Consider the following 26,043-nt stretch of genomic DNA (forward strand, 5'->3'; position numbering starts at 1 on the left):
TTATTTCTTTATTAGTAACAATTTATAGGTGAGTAATTATAGGATATTTTTATCTCCACATCCTTTGAAGCAACTCTCCTAATGAAAAAATTGATTGTAATTGTTTTTTATTTAAAAAATCAACACCAGCCTTCTCTGTAATCAGACATATGCACATAATACTAGTTACATTAACACCACTAACTTTTATGAAAGCTGAAACACATAGCTTACTTGGACACTAAATTACTATTTAGGGGAGAAAAAAAAGCAGAACAAAGGAACTCCCGAAAGATCAAGGAGTCCCTATCCTTTTTTTCACTAAGTTTATTTCCCCTAACACAATCCAGACATCTTAGCTTTGGAAACAACCCTTTGCCTCATCGACCTAATTGCCATATTTAATCTATAATATTCTATGAAATATACTACATTTTATTCATTCTTTTATACCTCAGAGCACCAATAGTACATCTGGCTTATAACAGTAACTTTGTAAATGAATAAAACAATAATTCAATATATCAATACCCCCAGAGCAGTGAGGAAGTTATGATGCTCATTTTCTCATTGGTAGAAATTGCAACTATGGAGAGGCTAGGAAATTGTCCCAAAACCACAGAAAATATTCTCACTCCATTGTGCTGTGTTATAATCAATGCTTTGGGAAGACAGATCAAATGGTTACATAAGATAACTTCTTTATTAAAGTTAAATCAATCCATAGTAAAATTTCAAATCAGATTAGTACACAAAACACCATGAATATTGGAAAAAGATAATTACTAGCAGGAGCTACCATGAGTTTCACTAAAAATAAATTATGCCAAGGCTATCTTTTATGGAAAATGAATTAGCACATTGGAGAGAGGATCTATTGAAAAGGTGTATCTGAATTTCAACAAGGCATAAACAAACTCTATTGTATACTTATAAGGCCATACAAAAAAGAAATTGATTGGAATATATTTATGCATATCTTTAGCTGGAAAAAACATTTCTAAAGTTTCCATGTATCAGGTCAATGTCAAACATTTATGTAGTCTCTGATGATTAAAACAAGACTTTGTCCTTAAATAATTTAAGAAATTTGTTTTTAAAAAACTACATATTGACACAAAAATAAACACATAGTTCAATGGAACAGAACAGAGAGACAAGAAACAAACTCATGCATACATAATCAATTAATTATAACAATGATACTGAAAAAGCATTTGACAAAGTGCAGCATCCTTTCTTGATCAAAACTCTCTACAGTGTAGGGATAGAAGGTACATACCTCAAGATCATAACAGCTATCTATGAAAAACCCACAGTGAATATCAGCCTCAATGGGGAAAAACTGAGAGCTTTTCCCCTAATGTCAGGAACACAGCAAGGATGTCCACTGTCACCACTGCTATTCAACATAGAACTAGAAGTCCTAGCCTCAGCAATCAGAGAACAAAAAGAAATAAAATTCATCCGAATTGGCAGAAAAGAAGTCAAACTCTGACTCTTTGCAGATGATATGATACTTTATGTAGAAAACCCAAAAGACTCCACTCCAAAACTGCTAGAACTCATACAGAAATTCAGTAAAGTGTCTGGATATAAAATCAATGCACAGAAATCAGTTGCATTTCTATACACCAATACCAAGACAGAAGAAAGAGAAATAAAGGAGTCAATCCCATTTACAATTGTACCCAAAACCATAAAATACCTAGGAATAAACCTAACCAAAGAGGCAAAGAATCTGTACTCAGAAAACTATAAAGTACTCATGAGAGAAATTGAGGAAGACACAAAGAAATGGCAAAACGTTCCATGCTCATAGATTGGAAGAATAAATATTGTGAAAATGTCTATGCTACCTACAGCAATCTACACTTTTAATGTAATCCCTATCAAAATACCATCAATTTTCTTCAAGGAAATGGAACAAATAATCCTAAAATTTATATGGAACCAGAAAAGATCCCAAACACCCAGAGGAATGTCAAAAAAGAAAACCAAAGTTGGCAGCATCACAATTCCAGACTTTAAGCTCTATTACAAAGCTGTAGTCATCAAGACAGTATGCTACTGGCACAAAAAGAATTTATTCAATGGAACAGACTAGAGAGCCCAGAAATGGACCCTCAAGTCTTTGGTCAACTAATCTTCGACAAATCAGGAAGGAGTATCTATTGGAAAAATGACAGTCTCTTCAACAAATGGTATTGGTAAAAGTGGACAGCACAGGCAGAAGAATGAAAATGGGCCATTTCCTTACACCACATGCAAAAGTAGACTCAAAATGGACGAAAGACCTCAATGTGAGACAGGAAACCATCAAAATCCTTGAGGAGAACACAGGCAGCAACATCTTTGACCTCAGCCGCAGCAAATTCTTCCTGGAAATATCACCAAAGGCAAGGGAAGAAAGGGCAAAATGAACTATTGGGACTTTATCAACATCAAAAATTTGGGTGCCTGGGTGGCTCAGTTGGTTGGGCAACTGTCTTTGGCTAAGGTCATGATCCTGGAGTCCCAAGATTGAGTCCCACATCGGGTTCCCTGGTCCATGGGGAGTCTGCTTCTCCCTCTAATCTTCTCCCCTCTTGTGCTCTCTCTCTCTCTCTCTCTCTCTCAAATAAATAAATAAAATCTTTTTTAAAAATATCAAAAACTTTTGCATAACAAAGGAAACAGTCAACAAAACCAAAAGACAACTGACAGAATGGGAGAAGATATTTGCAAATTATTTATCAGATAAAAGGCTAGTATCCAAAATCTATAAAGAACTTATCAGGGGCACCTGTGTGGCTCAGTGGGTTAAAGCCTCTGCCTTTGGCTCAGGTCATGATCCTGGGTCCTGGGATCGAGCCCCACATCGGGCTCTCTGCTCAGCAGGGAGCCTGCTTCCTCCTCTCTCTCTCTGCCTGCCTCTCTGCCTACTTGTGATCTCTGTCTGTCAAATAAATAAATAAATAAAATCTTTAAAAAAAAAGAACTTATCAAACTCAACACCCAAAGAACAAAATAATCCAATCAAGAAGTAGGCAGAAGACATGAACAGACATCTCTGCAAAGAAGACATCCAAATGGCCAACATAAACATGAAAAAGTGCTCAACATCACTTGGCATCAGGAAAATACAAATCAGAACCACAATGAGCTACCACCTCACACCAGTCAGAATGGCTAAAATTAACATGTCAGGAAACAACAGATGTTGGCGAGGATGTGGGGAAAGGGAAACCCTCCTATACTGTTGGTGGGAATGCAAGCTGATGCAGCCACTCTGGCAAACAGTATGGTGGTTCTCAAAAAGTTGAAAATAGAGCTACCCTATGACCCAGCAATCACACTACTGGGTATTTATCTTAAAGATGCAAAGATAGTGATCTGAAGGGGCATATGCAACCCAGTGTTTATAGCAGCATCGTCCATAATAGTCAAACCATGGAAAGAACCTAGATGTCCATCAACAGATGAATGGATAAAGAAGTTTTCACACACACACACACACACACACACACACACACACACACACAGAGTGGAATACTATGCAGCCATCAAAAACATGAAATCTTGCCATTTGCAACAATGGGGATGGAACTAGAGGATATTATACTAAGCTAAATAAGTCAATCAGGGAAAGACAATTATGAGGGATTTGTGAACCAGGGAGGTGGGTCATAGGGGGTAAGGTGGGGAAAAAATGAAACAAGATGGGACCAGGAAGGGAGACAGACCATAAGAGACTCTTAATCTCATAAAACAAACTGAGGGTTGCTGGGGGGTGGGATGTAGGGATAGGGTGGCTGGGTTATGGACATTGGGGAGGGTATGTGTTATGGTGAGTGCTGTGAATTGTGTAAGACTGATGATTCACAGACCCATACCCCTGAAGCAAATAATACATTATATTTTAATAAAAAAGAGAGATGAATAAAGATGTAATATACACACACAAACATGCACAACAGAATATTATCCAGCCATTAAAAGAAATCAAACCCTGCCCTTTCAACAACATGGATGGATCTTGAGGGCATTATGGTAAATTAAATAAGCCAGACAGAGAAAGACAAATACTTCCTGGTATCACTTATACATGGAATCTTAAAAAAAAAAAAAAAAGTCTATCTCATGGAAAAAGAGAGTAAAAAAATAGTTGCCAGTGTCTGGGGGTGGCGGAAATAGAGGTTGGAAAAAGGGTACAAACTTTTACCTATAACATAAATTAGTTCTGATGATCTAATGTAAAACATGATGACTATAGTTGATAACACTGTATTGTACATTGAAATTTGCTAAAGAGTAGAATTTAAGTATTTTCACATATTCTCCCTCAGAAAAAGATATATATGTGAGTTAATGGATGTGTTAATTAACTAGTTGGGAAAAATCCTTTCACAATGTGTATGTATATCAAATCATCACATTGTATACTTTAAATATTTTATAATTTTGTCACATATCTCAGTAAAGCTGGCAAAAAATTCAAAAGATGTAGAACACATGCTGATTCAAATACAGAGATAACATTAAACTAAAAGTGATAGTCAATAAACTGAATAGCATAACTAAAACTTCAAGATTTATGTGAGTTGAAATGATTACAGAGAAATGTATAGTATAAAATTTAATAGGGATAAATAGAAATTCCTGCATCTATGTTCTTTTGGTTATTTATTTATTTGCTTGTTTATTATTTATTTATTTATTTATATTGTGTTATGTTAGTCACCATACACTACATCATTAGTTTTTGATGTAGTGTTCCATGATTCATTGTTTGCATATAATACCCAGTGTTCCATGCAATCAGTCCTCTCCTTAATACCCATGACTTGAATCACCTGTCTCCCCACCCCCACTGCCACTTCTAAAATCCTGTTTGTTTCCCAGAGTCCAGTCTCTCGTGGTTTGTCTTATACTCTGATTTCTCCCTCTTCATTTTCCCCTTCCTTCTCCTAATGTCCTCCATGCTATTCCTTCCGTTCCACAAATAAGTGAAACCATATGATAATTCTCTTTCTCTGTTTGATTTATTTTACTCAAGATAATCTCCTCCAGTCTCATCCGTGTTGATGCAAAAGTTGAGTATTCATCCTGATGGCTGAGTAATATTCCATTGTGTATGTGGACCACATCTTCTTTATCCATTTGTCTATTGAAGGGTATCTTGGCTCTTTCCACAGTTTGGCTATTGTGGACATTGCTGCTATGAACATTGGGGTGCATATGGCCCTTCTTTTTGCTACATCTCTATCTTTGGGGTAAATACCCAGTAGTGCAATTGCTGGGTCATATGGTGCTCTATTTTTAATTTTTTGAGGAATCTCCACACTGTTATCCAAAGTGGCTGTACTAAATTGCATTCCCACCAACAGTGTAAGAGGGTTCTCTTTTTCCACAACTTCTCCAACATTTGTTCTTTCTTGCCTTGTCAATTTTTGCCATTCCAACTGGTGAAAGGTGGTATCTCAATGTGGTTTTGATTTTAATTTCCCTGATGGCTAATGATGATGAACACTTTTTCATGTGTCTGTTAGTCATTTGCATATCTTCTTTGGAGAAGTGTCTGCTCATGTCTTCTGCTCATTTTTTAATTTAATTATCTGTTTTTGGGGTGTTGAGTTTGAGAAGTTCTTTATAGATCTTGGATATCAGCCCTTTGTCTATAGTGTCATTTGAAAATATCTTCTGCCATTCTGTGGGCTGCTTCTTTGTTTTGTCGACTGTTTCCATTGCTGTGCAGAAGTTTTATCTTGATGAAGTCCCAAAACTTCATTTGCGCTTTTGTTTCCCTTGGCTTTGGAGACGTGTCTTGAAAGACATTTCTGTGGCCTTTGTTGAAGTGGTTACTGCCTATGTTCTCCTCTAGGATTTTGATGGATTTCTGTCTCACATGCATAGACATTATTAAGATGTCTATGCATCTGTGTTCAAAAATAAATACTGTAATATATAAGATCGAGGCAATTGGCTTGCCAACAACCATGACAGTAAGATCTGGTGGATTTTATTTGATTAAAAAGCTGAAAATAATCCAAGAGGGTAATGTTATCACCAGATAGACTAATTATATTTTAGGCTACATTAATAAAAGTATGATATGTAAAATGGGAGAAGTAATAGTCCTCATTGTACTGTGAAGTAGCTAGAAAACATTTAGAGTATTATGCTCAGTTCCAGAAGTACAGTTGACATTGGATATTTATACATTGCAAAGTCTCCAGAGCAGTATTTCCCAAGCTGATCTATGGATTACTTGCATGTAAGTGAGATGGCAATACATATTTGGAGGTGAGGGGAAAGTCCTATGGTCACAAAAGATGACATACTAAAATTGCTTCCTACATATTCATAATTATTATTAAAACATTAAGGAATCTGTATAGTCCTACATTAAAAATCTATTTGACTTTGTTAAGTTACCCAAGCATTTGATAAAATAAAATCTTTTTTTGTTGTAATTGTGGTTTTTTTCTTATTTTTTAACTTTATTTTTTCAGTGTTCCAAGATTCATTTTTCATGCATCATAAAATCATTTTTTAAAAGACTAGATCACTTACTTATTTCTCATAGGATATTAATATTTAGTGGAACACGGTTTGAAAGATCTTGACAGGAACAGTGACCAGGATTGTGAAAGGCCTTGAGACTATATAATATAAAAGATATTTGAAGACACTGAAGATAGAATTCCCCTCAAATATCATGAGGCTCATCCTGTGAAAAGGGGAATAGACTTTATTTAGAGGGCAAAAGGAGTAAAATCCCTCAAAATAAGGAATAATTCTCTGATTAAAACTGCCCAACAATGGAAAGAATTTCCTACAAAGGTTTAAAGTGGCACTACCACCTCACTTACTAGAGATATTCAAGTAGAATCTAGATAGCTATTAGAATTGCTACAAAAGGGATTATTATCCTGGAAGAGAGATTAGTCCAGAAAAAGATGCAACTTCCTTCAAGAGACAACATTCTGTTGTCTCTTTATTCAGCTTACAGACTCATTATTCAGCTTACAGACATTTCATGATTTAATAGGCATTTCAACTATGTTTCTGAAATATGGAGTGATTCAGTGATGAATTGAAATTAGGTGATGGTGTTTACCCAGGGATACACAAGGTGTGCTCTTTGGTGTAAACATCAGGAGGCACACTTAATTTCACACTATCCAGTCACTGAACACTTAGAGGGCCAGGAAAGGATACACAGTGGACAAGAAATTGTATGGCAGTAAGACAATAGATGTAGCACTTTAAATCATCAAACAGAAGAATAAAAGAGCTGGAATCTAAATTCATTTACAGGTCATCAAGTAAAGGACAGGAATAAGTTTGCTCAAAATTAATAAGTCATTGGTAGAAGAACTATGGTTATAATTGAAGTCTTCACTAAGTCCAAGACTATTGCCACCATGCCAAACCACTGAGATCTTATGACAGAGGTTTATAATGATGTGGATTCCTCTCAAGAAGGAAGTTACCATTTGGTTTTAATATAAATCTAATTAATGTTCAATAAATCTATGTTTAGTCATTAAAATCTTCCCTAAGGAGTTAAGTGCCCCATCAACCAAATGTAGACTTTGTGTGTCACACTGCCACAAATCTTCTATAATTCCATAATTATGCCTAATAACTTGCTTATACATTTTCTCCCTTTTGCTAAAAATCAAAGTGTTGTAGTTATCTCCTGAATTGAAAAACTGACTTGGTTATTTATAAGATTATATCTATCTTTCAATTTGAAAATAATTTATGTACTGTTCCTTGCCATCTAATACTATGAACATTACCCTGTCTGATGTTTTATTTATATGACTTCTCTCTTCAAAATTCGTGGAGAAGAAAATTCTTGCAATCATTCATTCATTCCTCTTGTCCCTTTTCCTGTGGAGAATGGAAGCTATTTCCAAAAAAAGAATGTTACATTAAAATTGCCATTTGGGAGAGTTTTACTCTTTCTGTCCATCTTGTGTTCATTATTTCAGTAAAAACCTGCCAAGCACCTTCCTTCACAGTACTTGGGTGGAAGAAAAGGAACAAAACTAACTCATATTCATTGAGTTATGTATTTCCTTAATACATACAGTGATTTGTGTATTTTCTTAATCTCTAGAACAACCTGACAAAATACTTAACTCAACCCTGTTTTTACAGATGATAAAAAGATTTGGGAAGGTAAGAAAATGCTCCACATTCACATAACTAGAACAACAGACAGAGGTAGGACTAATTGACCTAATGTTCTCTGCTGCTATTCCTGTTTGAAAGGGAAGAGATTCATGTCAAGGCAGAGTACAGAGTACACAGAAGCTATCCTACTATGAGCATGACATAGATCTTAGAGTGCTTTTGCTTTCACCCACAAATGTTATCTTATTTGGATGAAAGGGATGAAAGGTACAGCACAGGTAATATAGTGAATAGTATTGTAATAGTGTTGTATGGTGACAGAAGATAGCTATGCTTTGTGGTTAGCATGGCATAACATATAGAGAAGTTGAATCACTATGTTTTATACCTGAAACTCATATAACATCGTGTATCAATTATACTTTAATTTAAAAAAAAGAAGGTTGTGGGAATTCACAGTGTCCGAATAGACAAAACTTGACCTGCATATGGCTCACTGGATGAGACTAATTGAAAAGCAAAAGAGAAGTGCCTGGAATGCTGGGCCTCCTTTCAAGTTTCTTGGCTGAAAGTGGTCAGATTCTTACTGTGGCTCAAGGTTCTCATCAGGGAGTAAATGTTTAAATTTTAAAGAAAAACAGTCACGTCTGGTTGTCACGTACTTCATGAACTACTTGCCTCCTTGTTTCATGCTTGCACTTGGTGTATTGATATGATCCCAGTAAAAGCGGAGACAAAGCTTGACTTGAGGCCTTTTGCCACTACAGCGTCTGGTCTCCAGGCTTCTCCTTTCTCTTGCTAAGGTGTCTGGGGTAAACTTTTCATTCACTGTCTCAGGATTTGGTAGCCAAACCCAACAAAAGTGGGCAAATAGAAAAAAGATTAAAGTAGTATAAATGATCTTTTAGCAAATTACTTTAAATGCAAATAAGTTAACTACTCCAGGTAAAAGACTAAGATTTTCAAACTGGATAAAACAATAAAACTCAACTATCAGCTGTTAACAAGTGAAACATTTAAGTATAAGTATACATAAACTTTGAAAAGTATGGACAAGGATATACAATGCAAATACTAACTCCTTCACTTTCCCCCCAAAAGTAGTGTAGCTGATTGTAGTCAAGGTGCATAGACTTTGGAGGAAAAAAAAAAAAAAAAAAAAAAGTGGGAGTCTTCATAATGATAAAGGAGTTATTCAAACATGAAATGTCACAGCTGTAATCTGTATGTAGTCTATATCTTGCATTTATATCTGTGAAATAAAAACTGAAGGATGTAAAAAGTGAAATATGCATATCAATCAGATAGAGTTTTTTCCAGCTTAAGATACTATTGACATAAAATATATATAAGTTTAAGCTATAAAATGGGATGATCTGATAAATGCATATATTGTAAAATGATTACCACTGTAAGATTACTTAACACTTCCATCCCCTCATATAATTACCTTTGTGTGTGGGGGGGGGGGTGGTTATAACATCTAAGTTCTACTTTCTTACCAACTTTCAAGTATATAATACAGTACTGTTAATTAATTACAGTCAACCATGCTGTACATTAGATTTCCAGAACTTATTCATCTTAAGAGCTGGAAGTTTGTACCCTTTGACAAACATCTCAATTTTTCCATTCCTTCATCCAGCCCCTGGAAATTACCATTCTACTCTCTATTTCTATGAGTTTGGACTTTTTAGTTTTCACTTACAGGTGAGAATAGACAGTATTTGTCTTTCCCTGACTTATTTTACTTAGCATAATGTTTTCTAATATATATTTGTCTATGTATTTACCTTATGTTTTACAATATTAAAATCATTTATATGTTACTCTCTAACCACAGTGAAATTAAGCTAAAAATAAGTTTCAAAATAATAAGAAAATCACAAACTCCATGTAAATTAAACAATAAACTTCTAAGTAATTTGTAGATCAAAAAGAAATTAAAAGATATTGAAAAATATTTTACATTGAATATATATAATAATGAAGATACATTTTAAAATTCATGGGATACAGTTAAGTCTGTGTTTAGATGAAATATACAGCCTTGATATTGTATATTAGAAAAGAAAAAAAAAACAAAATAAATGAGAGGAAATCAATAAAATATAAAAGAAACAGGAAGAAAAAAACAATAAAGATGAAGGTAGTTCTTTGAAAAAAATAAAATTGGTGAATCCCTTGTAAGGGAGATTAAAAAAATAGAAAACAAAAATGACCAATATTAAGAGTGGAAAGTTGATTATCACTACAGGTGCTACAGTAAGGAAGAAGAAGAGGGAGGAGGAAAAGGAGAAGGAGAAGAAGAAGAAAAAGAGGAGGAGGGGAAAGGGGGGGAGGAGAGGGAGGATATTAACAGTTTCTTGGCAATAAATTTCACAACCTGTATAAAATGGATAAATTCCTTGAAAAACACTTCTTACAGTAATGAGAGAAGAAACAGAACATCTAATAGTCTGTCTCATAATGATATTTCATACTTGATAAAGGAAAAAACTTTTTTCACAAAAAAAAACCAACTGCCTTAAATAGTTTCACCTGTGAATTCATCTAAATTTTCAGGGAAAATATAATGTTAATCTCACAAGGACTTTTCAGAGAGTAGATATGGAGGGAAAATTTTCCAGCTCTTTTTATGAGATCAGTATAATAAACTTATTACCAAAATTGAATGAGGACGTTACAAATAAAGGAAAGCAATAGACCAATGTTTACTCAAAAAGACGCAAAACTCCAAAACAAAGTATTAGCAAATTAAATATAGTGATATATAAAATAATAATGTACTGTGATCAGGCAGAGTTTATTCTAGAAATGCGAGGGTGGTTTATCACTCATAGTTTTATTTTTTTCATTTTTTATTTGAGTAGAGTTGGCACACAGTGTTACATTAGTATCAGGTATACAACATAATAAATCAACTTCTCTATATGTGATGTTATGCTTACTAAGAACATAGCTACTATCTGTTACAAATAACACTGTTACAACATTGTTGACTATCTTCCCTATGCTGTACCTTTTATTCTTATAAATTATTCATTCCTAACTGAAAGCATATATCTTCCACTCTCCTTTACCCATTTTGCCTATCCCCCGCCTCTCTTCTGGCAAACACCAATTTGTGCTCTGTATTTATAGATCTGTTTCTACTTTTTGTTGGTTTATTAATTTATTTTTAAAATTTTTTAAAATTTCTTTTCAGTGTTCCAGAATTCATTTTTTATGCACCGTACCCAGTGCCCCACGCAATACGTGCCCTCCATAATACCCACAACCATACAGCAATTCAGTAATGTGGCAGGATACAAAATCAATGTACAGAAATCAGTTGCTTTCTTATACACTAACAATGAAAATACAGAAAGGGAAATTAGAGAATCGATCCCATTTACTATAGCCCAAGAACCATAGATACCTGGGAATAAACCTAACCAAAGAAGTAAAGGATCTGTACTCAAGGAACTACAGAACACTCATGAAGGAAAGAGTAGATACCCTTTTCTTATTTCTTACCTTAAAGAAAAAGCTCTCTATTTTTCCTCTACATATGATGAGTATTGAGTATGATGCTAGCTGTGGGTTTTTCATAAATGGTCTTTATTATGTTGAGGTATGTTTCCTTTAAACCTACTTTGTTGGGAGTTTTTATTATGAACAGGGTTTGAATTTTGTCAAATACTTTTTCTACATCTGTTGAGATAATCACATATATTTTATTCTTCATTGTGTTGATGTGGCATATTACACTGATTGATTTGTGAATATCAAAACACATTTGCATCCCCAGAATAAAAGCAGTTTGTTTGTGGTAAATGATCCTTTTAATGTATTGTTGAGTGTGGTTTGATATTTTGTTGTGGATTTTTGCATATTTATTCATCAGAAATACTGACCTGCAGTTTTCCTTTTTTGTAGTGCCTTTGTCTGGTTTTGGTGTCAGGATAAGTTTGGCCTCATAGAATGAATCTGAAATTTTTCCTTACTCTTCCATTTTTTTGAGTAGTTTAAAGAGAGTAAATATTATCTCTTCTTTAAATGTTTGGTATAATTCACCTGTGAATCCATCTGGTCCTGGACATTTTTTTTTTTTGGTAATTTTTGTTTACCAATTAACTTTTATTGCTAGTGATTGATCTCTTCCAATTTTCTATTTCTTCCTTCCTGATTCAGAGTTGGAAGATTGTATGTTTCTAGGAATTTATCAATTTCTTCTAGTTTGTCTAGCTCATTGGTATATAATTTTCCATAGTATTCTCTTATCATCCTTTGTATTTATGTGTGGTCAGTTGTTACTTTTTGCTTTTGATTTTATTTGTTTGGGTCCTTCTCTTTTTTTCCTGATGAGTCTGGCTAAGAGTTTATCAATTTTGTTTATCTTTTCTTTTTTTTTTGAGATTTTATTTATTTATTTGACACAGAGATCACAAGTATGCAGAGAGGCTGACAGAGAGAGACGAGGAAACAGGCTCCTTGCTGAGCAGAGAGCCCGATGCAGGGCTCCATCCCAGGACCCTGGGATCTTGACCTGAGCCGAAGGCAGAGGCCTTAACCCACTGAGCCACGGAGGCGCCCCTCAATTTTGTTTATCTTTTCAACGAACAAGCTCTTGTTGGTTTTTTTTTTTTTAGTCTTGATTTCATTTATTTCTGCTCTGATCTTTATTACTTCCTTTCTTCTAATCACCTTGGGCTTTGTTCTTTTTCTATTTCCTTTAGTTATAAGTTGAGCTCTCTCTTGTTTCTTAAGGTAGGCCTATATTGCCATATATTTCCTTCTTGAAATGGATTGCACTGTGCTCCAAAGATTTTGGAACATTATGTTTTCATTTTCATTTGTTTCTGTGTATTTTTTAAAATCTTTAATTTGATTACTTCATTGACTCATTCGTTGTTTAGTATCATGTTGTTTAGCTTTCACATATTTGTGTTTTTTTCCAGTTTTTTTTCTCGTGATTGATTCTAGTTTCATATCATTGTGGTTAGGAAAGATGCATGGTATGATTTCAATATTCTTAAATTTATTGAGACTTGTTTGTGGCCTAACATGGGATCTATTCTTGAGCATGTTCTATATGCCTTTGAAAAGAATGTGTATTCTTTTGTTTTAGATGGATGTTTTGTATATATCTGTTATATCCATTCATCTAATGTGTCATTCAAAGACACTGTTTCTTTAGTGATTTTCCACATAGATGACCTAGCCACTGATAAAACTGGGAGGTTGAAATCTCCCACTATCATTGTGTTGCCATCAATTTCTTTTTTATATTTATTAATATCTGATTTATGTATTTAGATATTTCATTTTTGGGTGCATAAATATCTACAATTTTCATATCTTCTTGCTGGATTGTTTTATCATCATGTAATGTCTTTCTCTGTCTCTTGTGACAGTCTTTGTTTTCAAGCCTGATTTGTCTGGGGGTACCTGGGTGGTTGAGTTGATTGAGCATCTGACTCTTAATTTTGGTTCAGGTCAGGAACTTAGGGTTGTGAGATCAAGCCCCACATCAAGTTCTGTGCTCAGTGTGGAGCCTACTTAAGACTCCCTCTCTACCCCTGCCCACTCTCTTTTTCTCTTTCCCCTTATAAAAAGTAAAATAAAATCCAAAAAAAGATAAAAATATAAAGTCTGCTTTGTCTGACATAAGTATTGCTATTCAGTCTTCCTTTTTTTCACTTCCATTTGCATGGTATTTTTCCATCCCTTCACTTTCAGTGTCCATGTGTCTTTAGGTCTGAGGTGAGTCTCTTATAGGCAGCATATAAATGGGTCTTGCTTTTTTTTTTTTAATCCGTTCCACCACACTATGTCTTTTCATTGTAGCATTTAGGTCATTTTTATTTAAAGTAATTATTGACAGGTATGTACTTACTACAATTTTGTTATTTGTTTCCTGGTTGTTTTTGTAGTTCTTCTCTGTTCTTTTCTTTTTCTCTTGCTCTCTTTTGCAGTGATTGATGGTTTTTGTAGTGTTATGTTCAGTTTTTTTCTTCTTTATTTTCTGTGTATCTATTATAGGTTTTGGGTTTGTGGTTACCATAAAGTTCATATGTAAAATCCCAAGTATATAGCAGTCTATATTAAGTTGATGGTCATTTAAGTTCAAACACATTCTTTAAAATTTTTTTTCTTTTTTCTTTTTTTTTTTTTACTCCTTCCTCCCTCTTCCACATTTTATGCATATGCAGTTATATTTTACATGGTTTTCTTTATAAATTTCTTATGTCTTAATTATGTCTGTTTCTTTTTTAAATTATTATGTTCAGTTAGCCATTTCTTTTCCATTTAATAGTGGAAATAGTCATTTCTTTTCACTTAAAGAAATCCCTTTAACAATTCTAATAAGGCTAGTTTAATGGTGCTAAACTTCTTTAACTTTTGTTTGTAAAATTGTCTTCTTCAAATCTGCATAATAACCTTGCCAGGTAGAATATTCTTGGTTATAGTTTTTTTTTTCAGCACTTTGAATAAATCATGCCAGTGACTCTAATTTGGATAAGGCCCTGCTGAGAGTACTGTGGCCTCAAGTGTCCTTGATCTGGCTTGTGGGGCAGTGGTCCATGCCAAAAAGTGTGAGATGAGGAAACTTGAGGCTGCTATCAATACCCCTCCACCAAATACTTGGTAACTAAAGTGGTGTTGAACCTCAGAGAAAATTATGCTATTGTTCTCAGCCTCATAATCAGAGCCATGACTCAGAGATTTTGCCCTATTGATTCTCACTCTTATACTTATTATTTATATCACTATTGTTAGCTCTTTTTCCCCGCAGTTTTTTAAGTCAAGGCTTGGGACATTAATTTAAGGTTAATCTTTTCTGACATAGCCATCGAGTGTTACAAGTTTTCCTCTTAGCACCGCTTTATATCACATTTTTTATTTTGTTCAATTGAAAAAGTTTTGTATTTTCTTTTGTGTTCTTCTTTGACTTGTGATTTATTTAGGACTTTATTTCTTAGGTCTCAAGTACATTGAGATTTTCAAGGTGTACTTCTATTTTTAATTTCTAATTTTATTCCATTGTGGCCAGAGAACATACTCTATATGTTATAAGTTCTTTTAATCTTTTTATGACAAAGAATATGGTCTATTTTTGTAAATGTGATATGAATACTTGAAATTTGAACATTCTTTTTTTAAGATTTTTATTTATTTGACAGAGAGAGAATACATATACTTGAAAAGTATGTGTATTCTGCCTTTGTTGGTTGGAGTGTTCTATAAATGCCAATCAAGTCAAGTTGGTTGATAGTGTAGTTCTTGTTTCTGTTGCCTTTACCTATTTTCTACCTACTGTTAGAAGTAGGTAGAATTATATTGCTTATATTGCTTATATTGCTTATTGAGGACTGTTAGAATCACGATAATTAGAGATATATTGCTTATATTGCTTATTGAGGACTGTTGGAATCACGATAATTAGAGATAACCTTTTTCTCATTTCAGTTCTCAGTCTTTGCTTCATGTGTTTAGATGTTCTGTGATTAGGTGCAGAAATATTTAGGATTGTTATGTACTCTTAATGAATTGACCCCTTCATTATGAAATGGCCCTCTTTATTTCTAGCAATATTTTTTGCTCTAATATATCTTTTTTCTGATATTAAAATAGCCATTCCAACCTTCTTTTGATTAGTGTTGGCATGGTGCACCATTTTCCATCCTTTTATTTTTAACTTATTTACAGCTTTATATTTAAGGTGGGTTTCTCTCAGTAAGTAATTTTGCATCTTGTTTTTTTTTAAAAAGCCAATTTTGGGGTGCCTGGGTGGTTCAGTGGATTAAGCTGCTGCCTTCGACTCAGGTCATGATCTCAGGGTCCTGAGATCGAGCCCCGCATCGGGCTCTCTGCTCCGCAGGGAGCCTGCTTCCTCCTCTCTCTCTGCCTGCCTCTCTGCATACTTGTGATCTCTCTCTCTGTCAAATAAATAAAAAAAGATCTTTAAAAAAAATAATAAAAAAAGCCAATTTCACTATCTCTGCCTTTTTTTTCTGATTTTATTTATTTTTTTCAGCGTAACAGTATTCATTGTTTTTGCACAACACCCAGTGCTCCATGCAAAACGTGCCCTCCCTATTACCCACCACCTGTTCCCCCAACCTCCCACCCCTGACCCTTCAAAACCCTCAGGTTGTTTTTCAGAGTCCATAGTCTCTTATGGTTCGCCTCCCCTCCCCAATGTCCATAGCCCCCTCCCCCTCTCCCAATCCCACCTCCCCCCAGCAACCCCCAGTTTGTTTTGTGGGATTAAGAGTCATTTATGGTTTGTCTCCCTCCCAATCCCATCTTGTTTCATTTATTCTTCTCCTATCTCTGCCTTTTAAAGTAGATGTTTGAATTATTTATATTTAATGTGATGATTGATATCATTGTTATTGCTTTTCTATTTGTTTTATCTATTTTGTTACATTTTCTTCTTTTTCTGCCTCCCTACCAATTATTTTTATTATTCTATTTTTATAACAGTTCTTGCTTTATTAGCAATAATTTTTCTTTAAGTTCAACAGCATACATATTTATCACAACCTGCCTATAAGTAATATTATATTACATCACGTGCAGTATAAAAAACTTTCAACAGTATATTTCTATTTTGTCTTCTCCTGGCCTGTGTGCTATTGTTGTCATACATCTTCCATATATATTTTTTTTTCAAGCCACACAATATGGTGTTATTATTGCTGCTTTACGTAGTCATTTATCATTTACAGAGATTTGGGGGAAAAAACTATTTTATATTTACTTACATAGTTTTTATGTGTTGCTCTTCCCTCTTTTGTATAAATTAATATTTCTACCTGGTATTATTTTCCTTCTGTCTGACATACTTCCATTTACATGTCTTGCAGTATACATCTGTTGGTGAATTTTTCAGCTTCTATGAGTCTGAAAAAGTACTTATTGTGCTCATATTTTTAAACTGTATTATCTCTAGTTACATATTTCTAGATTGACAGGTTTTATCCAGTACGTCAAAGCTATTGCTAACTACATTCTTGTTTGGTGATTTCTGACAAGAAGTCTGCTGTCCTTCTAAAATTTTCCCTCTGATCATAATGTTTTGTTTTACTGTTTGCTTTTTTTAAAAATTTCTTTTCTGTGATCCAGAATTCATTGTTTATGTTTGCTTTTAAGATTTTCTCTTTATCTGAAGGAAAGCAGAAAATGTATTTGAATAAAAAATGATAAAAAACGTTCTAAATTTGATGAAAATTATAATTCTCACAGAGAATCTCAAAAAATAAGAAATAATAAAATTACACAAAGGGATATGATCAAACTGCTTACAACTAGCGACAAAGGTAAATATGGTCCCTGTTACTCTATGTTAGCCAATAGCAAAAAGCTCCACCCATATTTTTCATGGATAGTTAAACTCTACATGTCCACAAGTGAATTTCCACCTCTTCCCCAACCCTATATGTTCCAGGTACAACTCCAAAAGAAATAGAATAAAACCAAATAACCTGCTCCTCTTCTAATGTTCCCTGTTTTAGAAAATAGCACCAGGGAGGGAGTTAAGATGGGGGACCCCAAGCTTGACTCATTCCATCAAACACAGCCAGATCAACATCAAATCATTTTGCATACCTAGGAAATCGATCTAAGGATTAAGAGAAAAACTTACACAATTAGAGGGAGAGAACATGGCAGGTAAGAGGTACAGAAATGTGAATTTGGGGAGAGAAAAATCCACAGTGCTATGGAGGAGAAGTCACAGAGAGAGAGAGAGAGGTGGGGAGAGAAAGCAGTGCATCAAGTCACACAAGTAAAACACTACCCCCAAATCCACTGGGGAATAGAGAGGAACTGACTATCACAAGTTTTTACAAACAGTATAGTTTAACTTCTGAGGTTTTGGAAGTCCACGCCATTCACCAGAGTCAAGCTGGGTGGGTAGCAGTACTCTTGGGGAAAAGGAGGGCAGAAGCCCAAGAACAGGCAGTGGACAGCATGGTACAGGGATCCCCTGGGTCACACTGGGAAATAACGTTCCCCTTCCTAGAGTACATTTGGAAGAGGATATATTACCTCTCCAAGGACAAAAGACCTGCCAGGCACCATCGAGTATCTGCTCATCAGCAAGGGACAGAAGCACATGCATAGGGCAGATAACCTAGTCGTAGCTTTTTATGGTACTTCACCATAAACTACAAGCACCCATGTGTCCATGTAACTACTCTTCTGGGACCAAACAGCACCAGACACAGTGCTGCAAGGCCCTCCTCTAGAGGAGAGGAGCAGGTCTGCATTTTGTTGGGTTTTTTAAGATTTGAAGTTTTAAATCCTAGCCACACACCAGAGATTAAAAAACAAACAAACAAACAAACAAACACCAGGAGAATCGTGGAGCCAGGTGTGCTGATGGCCTGAGCATAGGCAGATTGAGGGTAGGAATCTGATGGAAGCCTGGGACATAAGAGAGGAGATGATTCACTTCTCTGTGAGGGCTTACTGAACAATGGTGGGCATGAGCTTCCCTCCCTGGGGATGAGAAAATGGGGCGATGCCACCTTCCCCCCACACACTAGAACAGTGGGACTTCATGAAACAACACAGTACCCCCAGTTGGGGGTGGAACCATTTATACCAAACACCACCCTCTATACCCTGCAGGGGAATCTCTAGTAGGATAGGTATGACTGTGAGCCAGTATAGCAGTCTCCTACCCCAGAGGACCAGCACAAGTCCTCCCCACATTCACCAAGTCTACGGATATTAGAGTTCTTCAAAGCAAGCTTCAGTTCTTGTGGAAATTGGACCAAGCATATTTTCCCCCTTTGGAATCAAGTTTATAGTTTTTGGTTTCTTTTTTGTTTTTCTCTTTTTCTGAATCAGTCTTCTTTTTTTCTTTTTCTTTAGAATCAGGTTTATAGTATTTTGTTTATCTGTTTCTTTGTGTTTCTTATTCTTTTTTCCTTTTCTAATTTTTGGATCAGTTTTTTTGTTTATTTGGCTTTTTGCCAGGCTAATTTTAAACAAATCAAAGCATATCTAGTTAAAGGTTCCAACAGTCCCCACTGCAAACAAGGAAGAACTCTGCAGAGGCCTGACCTGTGGGAAAGAGCAACAAAAAACCAATAACAGAATGCAAACACCATATACCAGAAACAGAAGTGTCAAGTTCCTAACAGTATATTACCCCGTATTAATGTAGCATTAGTCTCAGGAGTAGGAAACATATCAAGCTTTCATAACATGCAAGAAACAAAAACCTAGAAAAAATGCTAAGACAAATGAATTCAAGATCAAGAAGAAACCACAGCCAGGGATTTACTCAAAACAGATAGAAGCAACATATCTGAATAAGAATTTAGAAAAATCATCATAAGAACACTAGCTGGGATTGGGGGGAAAACAACATAGAAGACACCAGAGAAACTTTCACTACAGAGATAAAAGACATTAAACTAGTCAGGGTGAACTAAAAAAATGTTATAATTGAGATACAAAATAAACTGCATGTCATCACAAAGAGGATGGAAGAAGCAAAGGAATAAACTGGTGATACAGAAGATAAAATTGTGGAAAATACTGAAGCTAAAAAGAAGAGAGAAAAAAAACTATTAGATCACAAATATAGACTTAAGGAACATAGCAATTCCATAGAATTCAATAATATCCATATCATAGGAGTCCCAGAAGAAGAGCAGGTAAAGGGGGAAGAAGGTTTATTTGAACAAATTATAGCTAAAACTTCCCTAATCTGGGGAAAGGAATAAGCACTTAAGTCCAGGAGGCACAGAGAACTCCCCTCAAAAATCAACAAAAATAGGTCAACACCAAGACATATCATCAGGGAACTTGCAAAGTGCAAAGATAAAGAGAAAATTCTGACAGCAGCTAGGGACAAAAGGTCCTTAACTTACAAGGGTAAACACATAAGGTTAACAGCAGACCTGTCCACAGAAACATGACAAGTGAGAAGAAAGTGGCAATGGTATATTTAACATTCTAAATGGGAAAAATATGTGACCAAGCATACTTTACCTAGCAACACTGTTGTTCAGAATAGGACAGATAAAGAGATTACCTGATAAGCAAAAACTAAAGGAGTTTGTGAACACTAACCAGTACTGCTAGAAATATTAAAGGGAACACTTTGAGCAGAAAAGAAAGACCAAAAGCACCAAAGATTAGAAAGGAACAGAGACAATCTTCAAGAACAATGACTTTACAGGTAATAAAATGGCACTAAATTCATATCAATCAATAAATACTCTGAATGTAAATAGACAATGCTCCAATCAAAAGACAAAGGTATTAGAATGGATTTTAAAAAGATCCATCTATAAGCTGCCTACAAGAGATTCATTTTAGACCTAAAGGCACCTACCTTTATAATGCCAATGGACATAAAAAGAAAGCTGGAGGGGTGCCTGGGTGGCTCAGTGGGTTGAAGCCTCTGCCTTCGGCTCAGGTCGTGATTTCAGGGTCCTAGGATCGAGCCCCACATTAGGCTCTCTGCTCAGTGGGGCGCCTACTTCCCTTCCTCTCTCTCTGTCTGCCTCTCTGTCTACTTGTGATCTCTGTCAAATAAATAAATGAAATCTTAAAAAAAAAGAAAGCTGGAGTAGCAAACCTTATATCAGACAAACTAGATTTTAAAACAAAGACTGTAATAAGAAATGAAGAAGGACACTACATCATAATAAAAGGGGTCTATCCAACAAGAAGATCAAAGAGTTATAAATATGCTCCCAAGTTGGGAGCACCCAAATACAAAAATGAATTAATAACAAACATTAAAAAACCTCATTGATAATAATACAATAATAGATGGGACTTTAAAACACCATTTATAGAAATAGATCATCTATGCAGAAGATCAAAATGAAAACAATGGCTTTGAATGACACATTGGATCAGATGGACTTAACAGATATATTCAGAGCACTTCATCCTAAAGCAGTAGAATATGTATTCTTATTGAGTGCACATAGAACATTCTCCAGAATAGATCACGCACTGGGTCATAAATCAGCCCTCAACAAGTACAAAAACATCAAGATCATACCATGCATATTTTCATATTACAACACCATGAAACTTGAAGTCAACCACAAGAAAAATTTGGGAAAGACAAAAAATACAGGGAGGTTAAAGAACATCCTGCTAAAGAATGAATGGGCCATCCAAGGAATTAAAGAGGAATTTTTTAAAAATACATGGAAGCAAAAGAAAATGAAAACACAACAATCCAAAACCTTTGGGATGCAGCAAAGGTGGTCATAAGAGGGAAGTATATAGTGTTGCTGGCCTTCCTCAAGTAAAAAGAAAAGTCCCTTTACACTTAATGGAGCTGAAAAAGAAATATAAATAAAGCCTAAAACCAGCAGAAAAAAAGGAAATAATAAATATTAGAGCAGAAGTAAATGATATATAAATTTTTTTAAAAGGTAGAACAGATCAATAAAACTAGGAGCTATTTCTTCAAAAGAATTAACAAAATTGCTAATTTTCATTGACAAACCCCTAGCCAGACTCATCAAAAAGAGGAAGGACTCAAATAAATAAAATCATGAATGAAAGAGGAGTGATCAAAACCAACACCACAGGGGCACCTGGGTGGCTCAGTGGGTTAAAGCCTCTGCCTTCAGCTCAGGTCATGATCTCGGGGTCCTGGGATTAAGCCCCACATTGGGCTCTCTGCTCAAGGGGGAGCCTGTTTCCCTTCCTCTCTCTCTGCCTGCTTTTCTGCCTACTTGTGATCTCTGTCTGTCAAATAAATAAATAAAATCTTTAAAAAAAAAAAACATCGGGGTGCCTGGGTGGCTCAGTAGGTTAAAGCCTCTGCCTTCGGCTCGGGTCATGATCCCAGGGTCCTGGGATCGAGCCCCGCATGGGGCTCTCTGCTCAGCGGGGAGCCTGCTTCCTCCTCTCTCCTCTCTCTGCTTGTCTCTCTGCCTACTTGCAATCTCTGTTAAATAAATAAATAAAATCTCAAAAAGAAAAAAAAAAAACCAACATCACAGAAATACAATTATAAGAGATTAAGAAAAAAATATATGCTAACAAATTTGGGATTCTGGAAGAAATGGATAAATTCCTACAAACACATAAACTATCAAAACTGGCCAAAATTAAGAAGACAGGGAAAACAAATGTTGGCAAAGATGTGGAGAAAGGGGAACCATCTTACACTGTTGGTGGGAATACAAACTGGTACAGCCAGTCTGAAAACCAGTATGGAGGTTCCTCAAGAATTTTAAAATAGAGCTACCCTATGGCCCAGCAATTGTACTTCTCGGTATTTACATCAAAGATATAGATGTAGTAAAACAAAGGTCCCCTACTCCCCAATGTCCATAGCAGCAATGTCCACAATACCCAAACTATAGAAGGAGCCAAGATATCTTCAACAGATGAATGGATAAAGAAGATGTGCTTTATATATACAATGGAATATTATTCAAGCATCAGAAAGGATGAATACCTACCATTTACATCAATATGGATGGAACTGGAGCATACTATGATAAGTGAAATAAGTTAAATAAATCAATCAGAGAAAGACAATTATCATATGGTTACACTCATACATGGACTATAAGAAACAGCTCAGAGGATCGGGGAAGGGAAGAAAAAACAGAATGGAAAGAAATCAGAGAGGGAGACAGACCATGAGAGACTCTTGGCTCTGGGGAAAAAACTGAAGGTTCCTGAAGGGGAGGTTGGTGGGAAATGATGCAACTAGGGGATGAGCATTAAAGACAGTGCATGATGGGATGAGCACTGGGTGTTATAAGCAACTGATGAATTATTGAACACTACATCTGAAATTAATGATGTACTATATGTTGGCTAATTGAATTTAAATTTTAAAAGAACTACAAGGGGTACAGAAAATTTGAACAGACCCATAATCAGCAAAGAAATTGTATCAGTAATCAAAAATCTGCCAATAAACTAGAGTCCAGAGCCAGATGGTTTCCCAAGGGAATTCTACCAAACATTTAAAGAGAATTAATACCTGTTCTTCTGAAAGTGTTTCAAAAATTAGAAATGGAAGGAAAACTTCCAGACTCCTTTAATGAGGCCAATATTACTTGGATCCTCAAACCAGACAAATACCTAACTAGGAAGGAGAAGTACAAGCCAGTATCCCTGATGAATATGGATCCAAAAATTCTTACCAAGATAATAGCTAATCTGATCCAACAGATTATTAAAAGAATTATTCACCGTTATCAAGTGGGATTTATTCCTGGGCTTTAGGTGTGGTTCACTATGCACAGATCAATTAATGTGATACACCACATTAATAAAGAAAGGACAAGAACCACATGATCCTCCCAGTAGATGCTGAAAAGACATTTAACAAAGTAGAGCATTGATTCTTGATTAAAAATCCTTGGCAAAGTAAGGATAGAAGGAACATACCTCAACATCATAAAGGCCATATCTGAAAGATCACAGCAAATATTATCCTCAATGGGGAAAAACTGAGAGCCTTTTACCTATGGTCAGGAACAAGACAAGGATGCCCATTCTTACCATTACTATTCATATAACACTGGAAGTCTTGGCCTCAGCAATCAGACAATAAAAAGAAATAAACGGCATCAAAATCATGAGGGATGAAGTCAAATTTTCACTCTTTGCAGACGATATGATATTCTATGTAGAAAACCTGAAAGACTCCACCAAGAAGTTGCTGAAAACTAATGAATACTTATGAAAGAAATTGAAGAGGACACAAAGAAATAGAAAAATATTTCATGTTCATAGAATAGAAGAAAAAAATTGTTAAAATGTCTATACTACCCAAAGCAATCTATATTTAATGCAAGCCCAATGAAAATACCACCAGCATTTTTCACAGAGCTAGAAAAAACCATCCTAAAATTTGTATGGAAGAAAGAAAGACATGGAATAGCCAAAACAATTATGAAAAAGAAAAACAAAACTGGAGGTATCACAATTCCAGATTTCAAGCTATATTACAAAGATTAGTCATCAATATAGTATGCTATCTGCACAGAAATAGACACATAGATCAATGGAACAGAAAAGACAACCCAGAAATTGACCTACAACCATATGGTCAACTAATCTTTGATAAAGCAGCAAAGAACATCCAATAGAAAAAAAAGACAGTCTCTTCAAAAACTGGTATTGGGAAAATGGGACAGCAACATGCAGAAGAACAAAACTGGACCACTTTCTTATACCATACACAAAAATAAATTCAAAATGGATGAAAGACCTAGATGTGATACAGGAATTCATCAAAATCCTAGAGGAGAACACAGGCAGTGACCTTTTGACTTTGGCTGTAGCAACTTCTTCTTTGTTTTTTTTTTTTTTTTTTTTTTTGGCTGTAGCAACTTCTTACTCAACACATCATCAGAGGCAAGGGAAACAAAAGCAAAAATGAACTATTGGGACTTCATCAAGATAAAAGTCTTTGCCCAGTGAAGAATTAGTTTTGTAAATTAATCTCTTTGTAAATTAATCTCTTTGTTCTAAGGAAATTCACATTGAAGTATTTTGGGAAAAGGAATATGATATCTGCAACTAGTTCTCAAATGGTTCAGGAAAATAATTAAATTCATACCTCTGCATACTTGCCATTTCAATACAGCCCAACATATATTATAATGCACTTATCTCATTGTGACCATATTGCAAATCATACTAAACAATGGCCAACTAAGTAAGACCTGACCTAGCCAACAGGTTGCCCCTCACAGGAATTTCAGGCTCATATATGCTCAGGGTTTTGAAAACAAAAGCATATTTCCCAGATACTCCTGGGCCACACCTCCCATTCCAGCAGGGAATGGGTTTTTTTTGTTTGTTTGTTTGTTTGTTTTTGTTGTTGTTTCTTTTGTTGTTGTTGTTGTTTTTTACCAGAAACACTGTTGACCAAATATGGTGGTAAAATACCCTGTATACATTTAGCTCAGTGAAATTCAGAATTTTCCAAAACCACAGCAGAGAGATTTACTATAAAATGAAGGGTTATAACTAATTTCTAGTGCTGAGAAGGAGGAAGCTCAATATTGCACTAAACTCATTGGTCAATATAGCGCTGAAGGCACCTTAAGAATCTTTTTAGATGACAAGAGCCAAGAAAAGGATCTTAAAATAGTAACTTACCTCCAAGCCCAGGTCGTAGTCGGTTGTCATAGCCATCCAGAAGACGATCTAAAATTCTGGTGAATATAGTGATGTTGTCAGTGCTGTCATCAGGAATATCTGGGGCATGCTTAGGAGAGAGTCTGAGACAGTGGAAGAAACAGAGATAAAAAATAATATTCTTAACAAGAAACAGTGAAATGTGTTAACACTTTAAGAAGATTTCAATCAAGAGAGTGGGCCAATTAATTAGCCTTGTATCTTAACCAAATCAGCACTTTCTATTTATCATAATGAATATTTATGTAAAAGGCAGATGGTGGTCACTATATTTGAACTTTTAGTCCAGCATTGTCAAGAGTTTAACAAAATGTGCTCCATCCCCAGCCCAGTAGTGAAGAAACACAAGCATAAATTGTTAACAGAATGAGCCTGTAAACAGTACCCACCATAAAATTATTCACCAAGGTGAACCTGAGTGGCACAGTCAGTTAAGTGTCCAACTCTTGGTTTAGGCTCAAGTCATGATCTCAGGGTCACAATCTCAAGGTCTTGAGATTGAGTCCCGGTTGGGCTCCCTGCTCAGGGAAGAGTCTGCTTAAGACTCTCTCTCTCTTTTGTCCTCACCCAAATAAATAAATAAATCATTAAAAAGAAGTTATTTTTCTTACTACATCTGTATTTTGGGATAAATACTTAGTAGTGCAATTGCTGGGTTGTAGGGTAACTCTATTCTTAACATCTTGAGGAATCTCCATATTGTTTCCCAGAGTAGCTATACCTGCATGCATTCCCACCAACAGTATAAGAGGGTCCCCCTTTCTCTACATCCTCACCAAC

General features: G+C 35.3%; 1 protein-coding gene across 3 annotated transcripts in view; it reads right to left on the reverse strand.

The window, feature by feature from the left end:
- GABRA3 (gamma-aminobutyric acid type A receptor subunit alpha3) overlaps window positions 1-26,043 on the reverse strand; it is a 330,036-nt gene that overhangs the window by 152,229 nt on the left and 151,764 nt on the right. For all 3 annotated transcript variants that reach the window (XM_045996525.1, XM_045996524.1, XM_045996526.1), the window contains one exon: window positions 25,225-25,346. In XM_045996525.1, the coding sequence (XP_045852481.1) occupies window positions 25,225-25,346 (122 nt within the window). The remainder of the gene's footprint in view (window positions 1-25,224; window positions 25,347-26,043) is intronic.

Source organism: Meles meles, chromosome X (genome assembly GCF_922984935.1).
Source record: "Meles meles chromosome X, mMelMel3.1 paternal haplotype, whole genome shotgun sequence".
NCBI lineage: Eukaryota > Metazoa > Chordata > Mammalia > Carnivora > Mustelidae > Meles > Meles meles.